Below are 19,240 nucleotides of genomic sequence, written 5' to 3'. Positions count from 1 at the left end.
GATACATAGTGTAAATTGATGTGCATGCAGTTGTATGAATTAATACCGCGTACAATAAGTGTTTTTACTGTCGGTATATGTTCCCATATACTATGTATTGTCGTACCTAGAGATGATGTTATACCCTATTTTTACAGTGTGATCATGATATCATTATCGAGCGGTATCTGCTGTAGCGTGTAGAACATTGAATGTAAAATGGACCATAAGTAGTGTTGTGAAACTGGAGAATCAACGTGGCGCAATTTCCACGACCCTCCGTTACTACTGCCATTAATTAAAAAGTAGGTCTACGAGAAGTAAACCAATTTTTCATTTTATGAATGCCCAACTACTCAAGGCATTTGGGTTTGGTGAACCTGATGGGTGAGAATAACATTTCTCATTGGCACTTTGTAGTTTCAATCTCGTAAAAAAAACTGAACCCACCTTTCGACTAGATAAGCTAAAGACACTAGAATTTCAAAAAGTAGAAGATGAACAGACAATTTTGAAGTAGGCTGTCGTTGTAAAAAATTTTTTACATGGGTCTATTTGTTTGATTCCATACTCTTTTAGAATTAGAATGACTGAATTACTATGAGAATGACAATTTGGACTGTAGCCATATTTTTGGGGGATTCGTCACGGGTTGACTTGTTACGGTTCAGTGGCGTACAGAAATGGATTTCATCGATTGAAAAAGGGGGGGGGGGCTGTTTTACATTGCCCGGCTTAAGAAAACTATCCTTACTTGTTAGTTGTAGTCTTGTCCGTGTTGGTGGCATGTTCTTATTTTATTTACATTTTCTACTGCATATTGTTCTTTCTACACACGGCATTAAGCCGCCGTTAATCATACGAAAAAGTATATCCGTATGGGGGGAGGGGAAATATTGCGGCTCATGTTCTCTCTGAGATCATTTTACTTTACTCTTTTTTTTGTAGTGCTTCCCTAGTAATGAACAAATGGTTGTACAATACTATGTTACAATAGCTGTTTGCTACCCAAGTTTGAGCGATAGAAAGATTGTAAGATCCATTGAAGAAGATTCTAGTTGTACATGTATGATAGATAGTAGTATTGTAGCCGCCAAGTAGTCATTTTTTAATATTTCCTTTGGCGATCGCACCTGTTCGTGATTCATTCTGTCGATCAATAAAACATCTCTAGTTCGTTTGATTTTACCTCTCGAGTTTCTGAGTTGTGCCATAGTGTATTCAAGTAATGTCCTTATGTCAAGTCTAGTGTCGCCGGTACAGTACCGTCGAAAAAGAAGTTAGCGAAAGTTACAGCATAGTACATATGCTGATGACGTCCATCGGTCGACACTGTTGCATCGCGGGATTATTTCTCTTGTTTCGTTTTTCTTGAGGACCACAACAATATCGATCGTACTACTGTAGTGTGGGGCACCATGGGACGATGGGATTGATTGACTCATTCATCGAGGGCAGTTTTTTCTTTTTCTTACTCGATGTCTATACTGTATATGTTAATTAAGAAGAAGAACTAACTATACAAATACATTGCGACGTTACCATGGCGTACAGTACAGTCCCGTTGTAGTGAAGGCAAAGTCAGGTTACGGCAAGCGTTCCACAACTGTACTTACGGTCACACCCACTGTTCTTTCAGTCAACAATGACAACGGACACGACGATACCATCTTGTACGACAACGTGTAACCTACAAGTCAACCGCTTCAGCATAGCAACACGATCGTTGTAAAACGTTCAACGGACGGGTCAGCTGCTAGCGCACGGCCAACACAATGTCATCCGTATGTATGCCATTCACACCCGATGCTGATCGAGAGTCAGGTCTATCGATAATCCTGACATGCATGTGTCAAGTCACACTATGTCAATACTGTTGTTAGTAATACATGACTTGAAGATGGAGAAGATTTTTAAAAATTTATTGATTTACTTTCCTATTCAATGAAAATAGGTAGATAAGTGATGTTAATTCAGTTTTGAATGGACTCCATGTACAGTACTCTCTGTCAGCGCCCATTTATATAAAAAAAAAAAAAAAAAAACTGCCAACGGTACAAAGTGGCTCATTGCATTTGGTGATGACTACATCAGTGGGTATTGATTGATAAACAGTCCGTTACAATCTGAACTCAATACGCTACTACTATATCGAGTGGATACAACAATCCATAGAAAAACACAACAGTCGACAAAAATTTGGTGTATATCAAGTAATATTCGGAAATTCGATCGCCATACCGTGCCCCCCTTGCATCGCATTACTTGAAACGAAAATTGCAATAGAATAGATCATGTTTTACTTCGATTGTCAAGTGAAAATTGAAGAGAAAAGTGCATCTCCAACACTGCATGAAAAATCAACTATTTCTCAATAGCAGTGCTACATAATGAATGTTACCATGTTGATTGTTGAACGTATAGACTGGTACTGTACACATAGACACTACTGTAATATCAAGAGATTAGAGTTAGCAATTGAGAAAGGTAGCCTATTTTATTATAAATTGATGAATGAATTGAATCTTTTTATTTTTTTTCCTACAATGATATTATAGTCAGTTCACCGCTGTTACGAGACGCCAACTTCCAAGATACTGCAATCGCTAAAAGAGATCCAGATGATGACACAATATTACCAGTTAGACAGAAACGGGCAATGGCAATCACAACGGTCAAGCCAACAACATTCAAATCGACAGCCCATACTACGCTTTTTTTACTGAAAGATGTCAGCAGACAATATATTGTTGTGGCTGTAAGTTTACGTAATATAATAATAATTCAATTCCATTCAAGACTACATCCTTGTACTTGATAGTTGCGATAGTGCAATATAGTCTTTTGATATCTCCTTCAGGTAAGAGTAGACGTAGTCGAAAGTGAGTTAAAATAAAGAGTCAAAGCTATGGTCTATTTGCCACGTTCAAATTCAAAATTGCAATCTATGCTGATGTGTATAGCTTTTGCAGATCAATATGAAAGTGATTTCAACTCGTAATGAGTAACATTCAACACGCAATCGACACGCAAGTTACAATACTTGCAACTTCAAGATACCACGAAGTCGGATAATAACGTCCATTTCACACTGTGCTGATGACAGTTGCTTGTTAGAGTTATCATCTTATTCACAGTTAGCTACTCTCTCTTTCCATCTTATTTAGGCTAATATTGACCAAATAGATGAGTAAAAGTCGATAAGTACAACAGCGTAATAGGGGTTAGCTACTAAATAGTCGATGGAAGCTATTTGCATCATTTGATGATGAAATATCAACTTCATGCAATCCTTCATTAATTTCATTACCGATAGGACGACTATGATAACTGTGCAATAGATAGCAAGTGAATAGTCAGGTTTTCATCATGATTGTAGATATAGATTTGAAATCTACAATTCATTTATCAACCTGATAATAATAGTTGGGCTTGAATCCATTTTGTTATGATTAAGCACTAATTAGGATTGACGAATTTCATGTGCTTTTCATGATATTAGCACATAAAGTATGTATATACATTTGGCAAAATACCTACACATACAGTATGTTATACATGAACACCGTTCGTAAACTTCATTTTACGCAACCTTATGTAATATACTGAACATAATGTGCAACATTCCTTCACTCATATCGTATGGTAGGGTAGTAAAATCTTGCATAATATTGAAACGAACGCTGTAATAGCTAATGTCGATATGGTAAATAGTAGTTTGGATTTATTTACTTGTACTGAATCTCACATTATGGTAGTGACTCATTCATGAACATTCATTCGTTTATGTTAATTTCTTACCATATGAATATTGCAACGGTACGTGAATCACTTCTATACTTGACATATGTTTGTTTAGGGTAATTACTTTTGTTTCATTAATGGTAACGAGAATGGAGACCAATCAATGATAAAACTAATCATTATAGATACACTTACATATTGGTTGAAATTTATGGATGGATAAGTTGAAAAAATAAAAGATTATCTACAGATAAATTTATATATCAACTTGAGTAGCGACTTCATGATAGTCTTTATATTTGATATTATGCTCTAAATTCCATTAGACTTGCTATCGTTACGGAATCTTGACTTGATTATAAATTCCAAGTAACAGTTTGGGTTTTTCCTCTTTTTTCTTGGATGTATGCTATACTCGTATGATTGAGAAAGACGATCGATAAATGATAAGTCGTTTTTAAATTACAATTACATAAGGCATAATATGAATCTGCAACTACTTGTATCGGAATACATTAACGTGGCTATCCTATTCTGTTGCGTTAGTAACCAATTAGGATTTTTTTTATAAATAAATTCGTTTTTTAGATAGCCATTATTAATTAGCTTATATCATATTTTTATCTACAGTAGTGATATTTTTGAATGTACTCTAATAAATTACATTTGACATCTGGCACTATGAGTGTTTTTAAATGGGTAGGGAGAGAGAAAGAGTTGATCAAAATTGTTATAAATTTTATGAAATCGCGGTTTTCACTGTTATGGGATATTTCTTCATGCTATACTAAGTGTGTATATATACTTAAGTCTGTATCGAATAGAAGCAAAAAATAGCCAAGGCTAATAATATATATAATTTAGTTATAAATTCATTCTGATCATAAACTAACGTAAGTTTACTACGGTACATCACTATTTATTTGAAGGAGATGTATAAATATTTTTGTAAAACGCTGCCTACTACGGGATTTTTCAGAAGTTAATGCTTTACCGTAACGTAATTACTCTCTAGCTATTACTTTACCAAACATTGAATATTTTAGTTATTATTAACATCCATGATGGACTTGTGATGAGTCATACTGCGATTACAATAGGTTATTGTGGTTAAGAAATTGGGAGAATTCCTATGATTAATAATCTTCCTATATATTATACGGTATAACATTTACAAATTTAATATTATGAAATATAAACTTTATACGAAGTGGGATATATGCGTATATGCATATAAGGGAGTAGCTTCATAACCCTATTTTCTTAAATTAATTTGTACTTTGAATTATAAATATAAATTGTAAAGCGGTGATTTAGTAATTTAGCATTCAATTAAATTGTACTACACTGAAAGATTTTACTTTCTAAGCGTACAGTCAGTACCTCTAAGGTAGACTCAGTAGTGCTATACAAGTTGTAGGTAATGTCATATTATACTATTATTACCTTAATGTGCGATAATAATTTCTTGATTAATTGATAAAATAATCACAACTTATCATTGCAGATGTTGCTCTGTTATGCGTACTTAGCTTTTGACGCTGTAGTATATACTACAATCATTTTTGGATGTGTTATCATTTACTGGTGTTCTACAAGAAAATAGTACAGTACTGTGATGAGTAGAAAAATTTGATAATTTACAGTATAAGTGCTTCTTTTCCATTTACTTAAGCAAATGAGGTAGTTATGCAAAATGTTTCTATCAGAATGCTGAAGAGATATTCTAAATAGATTAGACGTTATCAGTAACATCTTTCAATTGACAAATTTGATCGTATTGCTATTTTATAATATAGTGATGAATCGGTAATTATAAATAGTAGAAGAAGCATTAAATTCTTTTGTTTATTTTTTCTCTAGGTAATCGCTATGGAATCTTCGTCTTTTACAGCCGACAGAAGAGCTGAATTTGTATATGGGATTGCTGCTGCATTGCATGTACCAGCACGAAATGTTATTATTGATAAAATTATGGTAAATAAATACCTTAACAGTTCCATTACATTTTTGCAGTATGTAGTAGAGATGTATAATATCCAAGCAAGTCTTCTAAAATTGCTATTTATAATGTAAAAGCGTATTTATTACTTTACATAAAGTAAAAATTCAACCTATCTTAAGAAGAATTCGTCTTGAATTGTTTTCTAGGAAAGCGATGTTATTATCGAATTCTATGTGATAAAACCTCACGTTACACAGTCGACATTTCATCTGGATGCCAACTCAAATTTAAGCAAGATTCTATACCCTGCTAAAGACGTAGTAGAAAAGTTAACACCTAGTGTACTTAGAACTTACTTGTCTGAATTTAAGGTGACTGATGTTCATCCTAAGGTAAGTTAACAAACTTTATATTTATTTTATCGATTTTGTAAGTTTTATAGTATTATTTCAATTTTGTATTAAATGAATTGCTTTTAACCATCTGTATAGTATAAATTTAATAATGGCCCCAAAGAACATGAATTAACTATTTGGAATCAGTACTGGTTTATTGGAGCCATGGTAGGCACTGCCGCTTGTTTAATTCTCCTTGGAATCTTCGTGGTAACCACATAGACTTAAAATTTCAACAGCATGTATTATAATCGTGGTGTAAATTATTTTACAATTACCGTATATTACATTTAATATCTTTATATTCATGTAGGCAACGGCATTATGGCGGCGTTATAAATTTCGAAAGCAAGAAATAGAACATAGAGATTTCGAGAAACAACTTCCTCTATTACTTCCTGGACATTCACCGCTTGGTAATAGTGAACAGAGATATATACAACCATGGGATGATCCAAGTGTCGTTGAGAACGATTGGTTACAAGTATCACAATATCAATCGCATCCACGAAGCCTAGCAGCGAGGTTTACATTTTTTTGTAACTTATAGTTGATGACTATTGATGATAGGTATGAATTAACTAAAATTTGTACTAAAATGAATTAAATATCTTTACATCTTTATCCTACAGGCGTAATGTACCGAGACTGCCGTTACCTTTAGGAGCTAATGTTATAAAGCCGGTAAATCCTAGTCCTCCTAGAGATGAGATATTTCAAAGAAAAAGTCGTGTATTAGACAGGCAAGAGCTACAGGAAGCGTTGGACAATGTCAGCCGTATTCATGCTGAATTCGCTGTAGGGAACTTTTGCTTTTTCCTTCATTTAGTGAATTATAACTATGATTTATTATAAGGACTGTATCATGCCATTTTCACCACAGTGTAACCTAACGTGTAACATCTTTTAAGGAAATACCGATGAATTTCTGCGACCAGAGAATTGCTGGGACAGGAAAGAAGAATAGACATCAACAAATTTTGCCTAGTTCGTATTACAGCTAGCGTAGCATTTCATATCTAGGATGAATATCTTTGTAAATATGATATTTCTGATATCGTTAATGTACGTACGTACTAATTGGTTTATGCTATTCAATTTGTAGATTTACGTACTCTTGTGAATTTACCCGAAATACCTAATGTACCGTTATCAAATTATATTAATGCAAACTATGTTAGGGTATGTAGGGCACTTGCTATAGATATACTCTTACGTAAACAAAGTTATTCTTTTTGCTTGTAATTGAATGAGATATATGGGTATAGCATTGGTGATTCCGATTGTGTTGGTGTGTTGATTTTTAGGGTTATAAGAATGAACCTCGCGCTTTTATTGCTACTCAAGGGCCGCTTCCAAACACTATCGATGATTTTTGGAGAATGGTCTGGTTTCAAAATGTTTCACTTATAATTATGATTACGAAAGTCCGAGAAAAGAATCTTGTAAGAATTCTATAACATTTCATAACTTTAATATAGCATATGAATATTTTTACTAACAAAAGTGTATTTATGTACTTATTCGAAGAATAAATGTGAATATTATTGGCCAAATTCTGATCAAGGCCAAGTTACTTATGGCGAAATTAAGGTTACTTTAGAAAATATCTGCGAAAGAGAGGGATATATAGTTAGTCAACTTAAGCTTGAAAATACCAAGGTATCTAGAAATTTATTGTCATGATGATAATACAGTGTTTGCTCATATATAAATGATCACGGTTTGTCATGTATATCTGGTACAGACATTTACAATCTAACGGAATGTATTTTAAAATTATAGATCACGGAATCACCTAGGTATGTCTATCACTTTTGGTATACTTCTTGGCCAGACCATGGTGCTCCTGATTCAGCTAGGCAACTTTTACAGCTAGTAAAAGAAGTTAGAGTAAAACGACAGGAATTGTCTACCGGTCCTATTGTAGTACATTGCAGGTTAATAATGATATAACTAAAAAAGTATTGGAAAATGTTTTTTACATCCATAAGAGAGACCATAATATTTTATTGTTCATTTTACAGTGCTGGCATTGGACGCACCGGTTGTTTCATCGCGATAAGCATTGGTATAATACAATACGAGGTATGTATTATTGTTTATATATATATTGCTGTAGGTAGTCATCGATAAGTTAGGTTTTTTGTATTATTGATTGAAAATAATTAATAATTGTTGTTTTTTATTAGATGGAAAGAGTGGTAGATATTTTAAATATAGTTTCATCGATGCGGGAAGACAGGTGAGCATAAAAATAGCATTTCGACTAGAACGTCAATGCTGTATTTTTTGCTAGTATCTTGTTGATTATGCGTACCTTAGCATCAGGAAAGGCATTTAAGATGTCCAATGTTTGCTTTAATGTATTAATAGTAAATCGTTTTTGATACGTTTATCTTTATAGAGGAGGACTGGTTCAGACATTGGAACAATATGAATTTGTATATAAAGCAATGTATTTATTTAGTCGAGAATACGACAATAATAGGAGTAGACCTCTCGTATTGGGAAATACGCTTAATTGAATTTCGCTTCAGAATTTGTCTGATACAACTTTCTTCCTTGTAGGTGATATTGTTTGTCACCGATTTTAAGATATTCTAGGGATCATAACTGAGTGATTCTGTTTCTGTATAAAAAATTTTATGAACGGCATTATTTATTGTATTTATAATTGTTAATTTTAACATCCCAGGTGTTAATTTTGTTACCAGAATTTCTTTTGCGCCGGATAAGGTGCTAATTCTGTTCAGTGGCATATATATTAGATCTCTGACGTACTACTTTAGATTAGGATATAATATCAACATGATCGTTCTTGTTCCTGCATCCTGGTTTTGCACGTAAAATATCACTTAATTAACGCTATAACTCTAGTGGAAATTTTATCTAGACAGTATATCATATTTCTTACTAGGTTCTTGCAGTTGTTGATCGTGTATAATTAACCTACTGTATGAATTTAGTGTTAATAACATTATTGATAATGTAGAAAACTGACTGTATTTATTTTTAATTTTATCAATTGTTAGCGCAGTTGTATACCATATCGACAATGACATCTAGTTGCACTTATTAGAGAAATTCGGATAATCATTATACGTCTTACACTTATTTTTTTACAATTTGGCTACCACGGCTCCATAGAATTGTATGCTATAGAAAGTAATTGTAATTTTAGCTGTACTTGTTATTATATCTACTGCTTTTCGTATACTGCACCCGACTGCGAAGTGTCTAGTTGGCACTCTTGATTAATTCAAGTTTTATGGTACGTTATAATTACTATAGCATAATATATAAATTAAATTATTATTCTGCAGTAGGAGCTATAATATGAAATTATGATTAACTTACTAATGTAAACAAAGTACCATTGATGACTACGCCTAACGGCTAGTACAATAAGTAATAACGCTGTTATTTGTAAATAGCTGTTATGCGGATAAGTGAACAACTGCTTCCACAGAAATTCTGCTGCCTTATAAACTATTTCACACTTACTATAGACTTGTTTGTGGACCAGTATGTTCACTTTTACAAAAATGCAAGTATTAAATTAATTTTAAATTAATAAGAATATTTAAAGTTGCTAATTGCGCTTAATTTAAAACACGGCTACCGCGGTGTAGTCCCTTAGTATCTGATATTTTTTGGCTATTGTTAATGTTAAAATTCAATCTTGGTTGATAATTATCGTTTAATTATTACTGCAAGTGAAGGGTATGCAAAAAGTTATAGCTAATTACAGACGTTGGACGATAATAGCAACTAAAAATTGCATTTGCTATTTTACCTAGCAATTTCAGCTTTTATCGTGACACCAATAAATTTATTACACAAGCTGAGACCTTGTCATGGAATTATTGTTTGACCATTCTTACATAAATAGCGCTTACGATTTTTCCTAGCATGTAAGTTAAACAATCACTGACTGAATTGAATGCATATATCGGTATTTATAGCAGGTAAAACTGATTCATGGGAAAGCTTGCTGCAATAGTTCATATTCGTATGCTGTACGAGCCCAAATATTTCGATATCGGTCTAATATTTCAGAAAACGGGTATTAGATTATACCATTTGTCATGCTATACACAGGGCATGGTGAGTTATTATTTGTTATCCAATGAATACTTATGAACCCAACAATGGATAACGTTCTTCGTCAAGAATCTTATGTAAAAGTTTATCTATTTCAATTAGGTATAAAAGTAAATATATTCAGTGATTAGTTCGAATTTGAGAAATTATATGCAATTTTAATCGCAAATAAAACCCCACTTTTCTTAAGAAATTGAGACCGTAATAATCTTATCAACTTCATGTAATACAATGCTTTTACATTTCGCTGTTATCATCAATTAAATTCATTTTAATTTTAGCTAAATAGATCATACGCTAATGAGATAAAACTATACTATAATACCTATTGCCATATAGTATTTATTTATGGTACATATTAATGATTAGTACTGTAATTTACAGACACTCGGAAGAGAAATTTAATTCTTTAGAGGTAACTGGTATGATGTATTGACAGTGTAAGCTTCAGGGCAGAATTATTAAATTCTACGATGGCAATTGCCTAAATAATCAAGATACTTGCATTACTGATAACTCATGGCTCATTTATATGTGATTCTCAATGCTACAACCGTTTAATGATTATATTGCTAAACTGGCAAATAAATGAAAAATTTGAAAACATTTACAGCACATACTCTAGTAACACCCTACATTCAAGGCTTAAACATAAAGATAAAAATCCAATTTGATATTCGAGAGAAAATATGATATAGAAAATGGATAATAGAAAACGAAATTTCGACCGGTTAGGCACATGTATCTACTCGTTTAGTAGTGTTAACAAGATAAACTCGGAATACAAAAATAAGAAATACATGAAAGTAAATTCTGTTACTTAGTGAAAGAAATATTACAGCATAAGAAGCTCACTCTTTACTTTTTTTAATCAATTCTTGCAATTTTTTTTCCCCTTGCTTTAATTCTTGTAATAGTTGAGTTTGAATTTTCAACTGCCTATCAGTCTCTTGAATTGTAGAAATAATGTTTTCCTTTGCATCATTCTCTTGCGTCGCGCGACACTTCTCAATATCTTTGTCACTGTTAATTATTGGAGATATTTCCAACTTGCAAGTTATGTACTTGATTAAACCTTCAAGATAAGTTTTTACTGTAGCGTTAGAAATTGCTTCTTTAAACTGTTCTATAGCTGGAGACAACTGATGGGCTGCTAGTAAAGATAATCCCAAAACAGAACGTCCGATATATTGTAGACTCTACAATCCAAGAGTAAATTAATATATAAAGTTATATCATTATTTACCATATGATTTTTAAGGTAGATACAGAACAGCAATATGACGGCATAATTTCTATAGGTTAGCAATGGTTTATTAAATAAGATTTACCTGAGTATGAATTTCTGCTGACAAAGCAGCTTTAGCAACGGTGATTGCATTTTCGATATAACCATTTAATAGTAACGTATAGGCTAGGCCTATCAGAGGGCCGGTAGCATATTCATTTGATGCAAAATGTAACGATAATCTAAAACACTCGATAGCGTTCGTGTGATTGCCCTCTGCAATCCAATACATTGCTGCTATATCATATACTAGCCATGAAGTTTCCTCCTAATGATTAATGATAGAGAAGATATATTTTACTATGTAAGTATTATTCGTGAATTTATAAAGATGGTTAATGAAGTACTAATATAAATACCATAGTCATGATATAAGTCAGCCATCTCTCTATTGAAGCATCATCGACCACTGCTGGAGCATAAACGACATCATGGAACCACTACGTAAGAGAAAATAAAACTCAGTGCTCCGCCGAGTTGTTTTATTGTTAGCTGCTTAATATACAAATCACCGTTGCAATATTGATAAATAGTGAAGGTCGAGGTAAGGTGTCAATTATCACAAAATGTTATAATATGCAATTTACTATGCTTGGATATAAGTGATTAAGTAGTTGCTTGAAAAGAATACACGTACACTGTATTTGAAATGAACCGATAAAAATTATGTATGCATCGAACTTCATAAATAAATCATCATACCGTATCTGTTATCGTAAATACAAACTCATATACCGCACTCTGTAACTTTCATATTGAATTGTTTGTAGCATATATACGACTATGTTTGACTAACCAAAAATAACAGGTAAGAGTTTGCGTGCTGATAAACGCTATTAATTTAAATCTATCTGTAATTTATACGTATACCCGCCGTATCGCGCATGAGTAACGAACATTATCAATAACGTTTGGTTCTACATTATCAATAACTTCTTTAGTTAATAAAATGTATACGATCAACATAGATAATTATCTAGAACGAAGTTGTAAATTAGCTCAATTTCTTAGAATGTATTGCCCCTTATTGCTGTTTATTGCAATATAATACGTATAATAAATTTTTTTAAAGACAAAATTTTAATGTAATATAACAGATTATAAAGTCTAACGGTTTGTCTGCACACATCTAAGACTTTCCTTGTTTCAGTAACTGCTTATAAGTTATGTTTCATAAGTATTAGCTAATAGGATGCTATAGAGATTGCTTCGAATAAATTATATTATATAATACATTGATTCGATTAATATTAAACGAGTACACCTATATACACCAATGTGTACTTACTTTCATTATAAGTTGCTTTTTATTGTGTTTCCTTAGCAATTTCCTATTATTAATGCCGTCTAAATGTTCGAAAGTACGCATACTGTGATCTAACTTTGTGACTGTATGACATAAGGGTCTTTGATCAGCAGGTACGTGATCGATATTTCTATAATATAGACGACTAAAAAAATAAATTAGGAATTAGGATTTATAATCACAACAAAAACACCACCATAATTTCCACAACGTAGATTATAGACTATAACTGCTCTTACGAATCTGTATGCAGTAAAATTAAAAAAATTCTAGTGTTTCAACGTTGTTTTCGACATCTATTGTAATATTATTATTCTAACCTTGTTATTTGTTTCCTAATAGGTAATAAAGGCAATGGTGTTTGCTGATTGATAATACGGTTAATATCTAGGGTGGCTAATTCTTGACAAGTCATATCTAACAGCTTTAATTGCGGTTCGAAATTTATAGAATCTAATCGTTGTTTAAGAAATTAATCGATTAGATGTGCAGTATGCAATTGTTTCGGACGTAATTCTGATCGTTTCGCTTTTTGACTTTTCCTATTACACCTCAGGATGCTGCATGCTATGTACTTTTATAATTTGCTACTATTATGGTATAATCTAATTTGATTATGGCAATAGCTTAATAGTAAAATTTTGGAATTTTAAGTAATTTACTGTTGCATAGTAATTACTTCAGCTTGTATCGATAAGGAATGAGTCGATCTGATCATTAAACTAATTTGATTTGACTTATTAATTATAAACTGAGATAAAGAATAATTTTATACAGGAAATGTGTTGTTTAGGCGTAACTATGAAAGTAAGTATTAATTAATATGTTTTGATGATGAAGTATTTACTATATATATAACATTCTCAGTTAATACTGGGGCTAGAAATATTTTAATATTGTTACATCTCGTTTTATGAGTAGATGAAGTATGTCATTTGCTAATATAATATCAGGATAATAATAATATTAAGTGTAACATATTAAATACTAGTCCTGTTCAAATTTAGTGTTGTATCCTGCTAACTTACAGAGGTCATCTTCTTGTTCATCTTCGAAGATAAATCGGTTAAAGTTAGGAACCGTTGTTGTTAACTTTGGATTACAAATAAACAATTCCTCACCTTAATTAAATTAGAAGTAAGATACAATTTATTATCCTTAGGTCTTTAGAGTAATTTAATATTCACTTGCAGAATAATCATACCATTTGCCATACACTTTCTACCATACTTAATATACTTTTTGTAACCATTAAAGCGCTTCTGATTGACGTCTTGTATAGAATCATGCATGGTATTCTGTATCACATTGGCTTCCCTAGATCTAATTTCTTTTAATGCTTCACGAGTGTTCATTTGCTTGAATGGATTTGTGGAACTGCAAATAACATAATTATCGCATTTAAAAAATCAGAGAAAAGTAATCGTAAAAAATATTCAGTAGAAAGATATATTATAGAATTGATTTATGGTGCTGATAAATTGTGATAATATTTTATCGATATGTGTTTAGAATTACTTGGAGCTCATAGCATATAATAACTTAATGATATTCATTTCACATTTGGCGGCGCTTAAAAGTTTTTTAGCGGCTTCAAACTCAGGTTGTAATTTAATAGCATTAGTATAATGAATAGTGGCTTCTTGATACTCTTCATTAGCCTAGAATAAAGGCAAACACGTGGGATATAGCATATTTAATACAATAATAAACAGCAATGATGGTAGTATGGTTGATATCTTCCTAGTTATAAGCATTTTTTGAAACATGATTATACGTTCAAATGATTTTGACTAACCGCTTTAGCATTTGCCAGCATGAAATGCAGTAGTGATGTATTATGGGCGAAATGGATAGCTTTCTCGAATAACATCGAAGCATCCTGAATGTAGCTGTCGTCAAAAATATATATATATTTATATCATTTGGTGTTACACGCGCTTAAATCTGCTATTATTAAAATTACCAATGATGAATGAGTAAGTGCCGTAATGAAGAAGATATACAGATAGAAAGTTAGATATTAGACAGTCATTGTACACTGATAATATCGCACCCGTGCTTATGTAATACAGTTCCAAGTGCAGCTAGGGGAACATCATAATACTTTACGGGGGTATAGAAAAGAGACCGACGCAAGCATTCGATTTCATTGCCTGCGTTACCAATCATTCTCCAATAAAAGGCAGCCAAATTAAGTAAAACCCACGATGATGAATTCTAGATCAAAATAAAATTTAATTAAGCTATTCATTAATAGATAATCTGATACAAATCAAATCTACCGTACGTGATAATTTTATTCATGTAGCAACTGGAGTAATTTTAACAAGTTCAAGGGAGCTTGCGTTATTTATGCAAATACCTGTTTTAAACCTTCGTGAATGCGATAACCCCATGTATCAAGTGATTCATTTTTTAATCTATAAAGTGAAAAAATTTGCATTTCTGGAGTGCCTTTCAAACTAAATCGTTGAGCCACCCCCAGCAAATGATCATATGATAAATCCAGTCGAAATGGAAAGTCATCAGAGCATGTTGGGGACTCAGAATCATCTGGTAATACTTCAATTTCTTGTAGGTAATCCTCAATACTAGTTGTGTTACAAACATACCCAACATTATTATAATTCTTTACATTATATTTTGATTTCTCAATAAAGTTGAAAAATCAAAGGACATTCTATTTCAACCTCAACATAGAAGACAATTGGTCGATTAATCGGTATTATACGTATGTACGCATACGAGTGCGTTGTTTATTGCTGAACTAGGAATACAACTAATGTCACAGAATATTCTAATACTTGTGAGTGCATACACATCTACGTATGATCTATAATACAGCAAGATCAATAATTGTCAACATAACACCATTACGATAATGATATTTTTTGTATGCTTACTTAATTCCTTTATATTTTAAGGTTAAGATAGCTCTATGTAACCATCGCTTTTTACCAGATAAATTCGAGTTTTCAGCTCGCAAGCAATCACGATCAGTTGAGCGTAATTTATTACCAATTAATTTATTTCGTTGATCGTAGGCTAATTTACTTTTGAGTAGCAGAATATCTTTCATTGCCACTGTTTGTTCTAGAAATTTAGGAAGACAATCAGGTCGTGCCATATAGTAAGGCGATGGCACCTAGTAATTTGAATAAAATAGGGATTGTATAATACTTTGAGTTTAGTGATTAGAAAAATAAATGGTTTAAGAATAGTAAAATGTAATTACGTTTGATAATTAGAAGAAGAATATGTAAGCTTTTAAACATCTGCTTTATTAATAAAGGAGCAGCAGAGTTCTAAGTCCACTACGCGATTCGTCTAATACAGTAGCTAGAAAATAGTCTTTAATTTGTTAATATCTAACCGCCAGATCGTATTCTATTATATTTACTGTACAATTTAATAAGTTCATTACGTGATTCGTCTAATAAAGTAGCTAGAAAATAGTCTTTGAGCTATTACTATCTAACTGCCAGATCGTATTCTATTATATTTATTGTGCAATTTTATAATTATTAGTCTACTACAATATCTCTTAACCGCTGCTATATTAAAATTATATAATTGAGTCATCTATCAATTACCTTGTATTCAATTTGATTCTTATCATTAAGGATTAAATGTGTCGCGGAATCAATTGATTGCCAAAATATACAAAGGATTATAGCTAGCAAAGTGTAGGTACATGAACGTTTGTGAAGCGTTTTCATATTCTGGAAAGAAAGAGTATGAATCGTAAGGGATAGTTAAAAATAACAAATTGTTACCTAACACAGTTGTAGTAAGCAATATAGCTACATCATTGTTACGATAAATCTCGAGAATCAGTTATACAGCTCATAGTATGACTATTTCTATCATAGATATGAGATCTAAGATTGCGTTATTATATTTACCCTGAACTGATGATTAATAATATAGGGTACTGTTCATATTGAATAATTAATTCATTATCGATCATAATTTCAATTATACAGAGAAAACGTAGTCAAAATTATTTCTACGCCCATCAGTTGAGGCCAATTTCGAAAGCATGGTAGATTTATTATTTATAGATTACAAATTATATATATTTATAATTTCAATTTTAACTGTGGTGTGAATCTTACAGATGTAAAATGGTGCTATTTTCTACTTTACTTTTTATCTGGATGCTAAAGTTGGTTTTAATCACGTAGCTCAGATTAACTATTGGATGTTGTATTGAAGTGTTTAGATCTGATTTTGCTTTCTATAATTTATTAGTTCATAATTTATTTGACTCGGTAGCAAAGTAAAACTTTTGTTTTAGGTATGTAAAATTCCGTATAGTAGATATACTTGGAATGATTCCTTTCCATTGCAGCTATTTCGTTTCTACAAACGTTATACTGAATACACCACATTGAACTACGTATGAGCAGTATTAACGTTGGCATAATGTAGCTCTATTGATGTTAATCAGTTTAGTTTACGCTTAAATTAAGTAGAAAAGTGGCTTAATGTTACTCACCGGTTAGTGCATTAATCCTACAGGAATACTGTAATTCGTTTGATTGAAGGTTGGTCTAGAGTCTAAATTGCATACTGTAGTCACGAACGTTGTGATTTTTGCAGTCAATGCTATTAATATTGAAAGGTTGATATTAAAGTTCCTAGTTGGATTATATTTAAGCAAGTACATTAGCAATAATGTCATTGAGATTAGATCCAAGTAAAGATTAAATATCGACTTATACTAGCTACTAAAATAATATTCATATTAAAGGATAGAGGTAGATCTCAGCTATTAATGTCAATGAGATTTAATCCAATTGAACATAGTAAATCTCGTACCAGTCACTAAAATCATAATGATAATAAAGGATAGAGGTGGATATAAACTATATCAACATCAATGAGATTTAATCCAAGTGGATATTAAATCTCGAGCAGCACTAGCCACTAAAATAAAGATGGTATTAAAGGATAAGGATGGACATAAACTATTAATGCCAATGAGATTTAATCCAAGTGATCAAGTCTCGACTTGTACTGGCCACTCAAACAATATTTCATATTAACGAACTGGATAGAGACGGATAAACTATAACGATTTCAATTTGAGATTTTTACGGATGCAATGGTCACTTTCCCCAATTGGATATCATAAAGTGACTTGAAGCTGGATTATCATTCAATTCTACCTTTAGTTGAGATACGTAGTTTATGCCTAATCATGGTAGAATGAAATTTGAGTATGAAACATAGATAGAAATGGATTACACAAGCGTTGTATTAGATGGAATGTTCGATTTACAGTAGCCTGTCTCATTAACTTTACAATTCCTATACTGCGTACTGTAGTCTAGCCTTTGAGGATATTCCAATGTCAACAACTCATCACCTATCTGGCTATCTAGAATAGCCGGAAAATTAAAGTCGATATCGATACCAAGAAGAGATATACCGCAAAACTTTTATTATGTCTACATCCACCCTTTATTCCATAAGGACCACTATTATTTCGCTACATTTGATGATCAATTTTGCCCTTAAAAAGATATCCACACTTGATCCATGACCTACCAAAGCATCATGGATTTGCCATTTTCTTTCGTTTCGATTCCACTGCTTCGTCTACTGTATGAGTTACCGGTCAAAAAATAAATTCCTATCGCTGCAATCAATCAACTGTAGGCTTGACTATTTCAAGTCCATGCTAGATTGGTCTATTCTATAAACGGTAAGTGTGTAAGAGCAAGTATTTCATTGAGATTTTCTTCATCATCAGAAGGCCTTTTGGAGGTTCTTTTCTAATGGAAGTCGAGGACGAAACTTTCGTCACGAAAGGGAATCTCCTGTACTGTACCGTACAGTGTACAGTACGGTACACTACAGTAACTTGTCCTTTGGCTACAATACTTTGCACTGTGGTCTCGGATGACCTGCCGAAAACTGTCATTCATTGATACAAGCGAAATTATGTCATCCCTACCTAGCAGCTAATAAGCTTTTACTATAGTGAGATTGCCACATAAGTTTTGGGTAACTTCTTTCAAGCACTAATAAATGCTATAAATCTCCAGTCAATGCAAAAATGATGTCACTAATAATAATATTGTGTGTCATGATCTCGCTTAGTATACATATCAACGAGCAAAATGATATCAAAATTGCCACTTAACCACAGTTTTTTTTACCTCTATAACTCTAACTGGTCGTATTATATTACAGTATCACTCAGTATCAACGCTAGGCAAGACTGATGTCCCTATACAGTACAGTATACAGGCTAGTAATTCAAGTGTCATAATTTACGTATTTGTACTTAATACTAGTGTCACAGTATCGCACAGGGTTAGTGTAAGGCAAAAGTAATGTCACTAGTAGTGATTAAAGTGGTATGCGATACAAACTCATACCAGTGTCACAGTGTCGCACAGCATTCGTGTAAGGCAAAAATAATGTCACTATGAGGACTACAATATTGGCCCATTGCAAAA

At 32.4% G+C, this 19,240-nt stretch overlaps 2 protein-coding genes across 2 annotated transcripts; one reads left to right on the top strand and one right to left on the bottom strand.

The window, feature by feature from the left end:
- Window positions 1-1,754: 1,754 nt before the first annotated feature.
- On the top strand, window positions 1,755-8,591 carry TRIADDRAFT_51484 (uncharacterized protein; the record flags this gene model as incomplete). The annotated part of the gene is made up of 14 exons (XM_002108468.1): window positions 1,755-1,803; window positions 2,538-2,737; window positions 3,629-3,685; window positions 5,587-5,700; window positions 5,875-6,060; window positions 6,160-6,231; window positions 6,377-6,588; window positions 6,696-6,834; window positions 7,371-7,508; window positions 7,594-7,725; window positions 7,849-8,003; window positions 8,091-8,151; window positions 8,256-8,308; window positions 8,471-8,591. The coding sequence occupies 14 exons, from the start codon at window positions 1,755-1,757 to the stop codon at window positions 8,589-8,591; spliced, it is 1,689 nt and encodes a 562-aa protein (XP_002108504.1).
- Window positions 8,592-11,021: 2,430 nt separating this feature from the next.
- Window positions 11,022-15,894, bottom strand: TRIADDRAFT_51483 (uncharacterized protein; the record flags this gene model as incomplete). Its single annotated transcript, XM_002107672.1, has 12 exons — window positions 11,022-11,369; window positions 11,502-11,726; window positions 11,818-11,898; window positions 12,747-12,909; window positions 13,085-13,217; window positions 13,793-13,885; window positions 13,969-14,141; window positions 14,283-14,425; window positions 14,563-14,656; window positions 14,821-14,984; window positions 15,130-15,358; window positions 15,671-15,894. 12 exons carry the CDS (start codon window positions 15,892-15,894, stop codon window positions 11,022-11,024), a joined length of 2,070 nt encoding a protein of 689 aa, XP_002107708.1.
- Window positions 15,895-19,240: the final 3,346 nt, after the last annotated feature.

The sequence above is a fragment of the Trichoplax adhaerens genome, genomic scaffold, assembly GCF_000150275.1.
Source record: "Trichoplax adhaerens TRIADscaffold_1 genomic scaffold, whole genome shotgun sequence".
In the NCBI taxonomy this organism is placed as follows: domain Eukaryota; kingdom Metazoa; phylum Placozoa; class Uniplacotomia; order Trichoplacea; family Trichoplacidae; genus Trichoplax; species Trichoplax adhaerens.
This window is presented reverse-complemented; position numbering and strand designations above follow the sequence as displayed.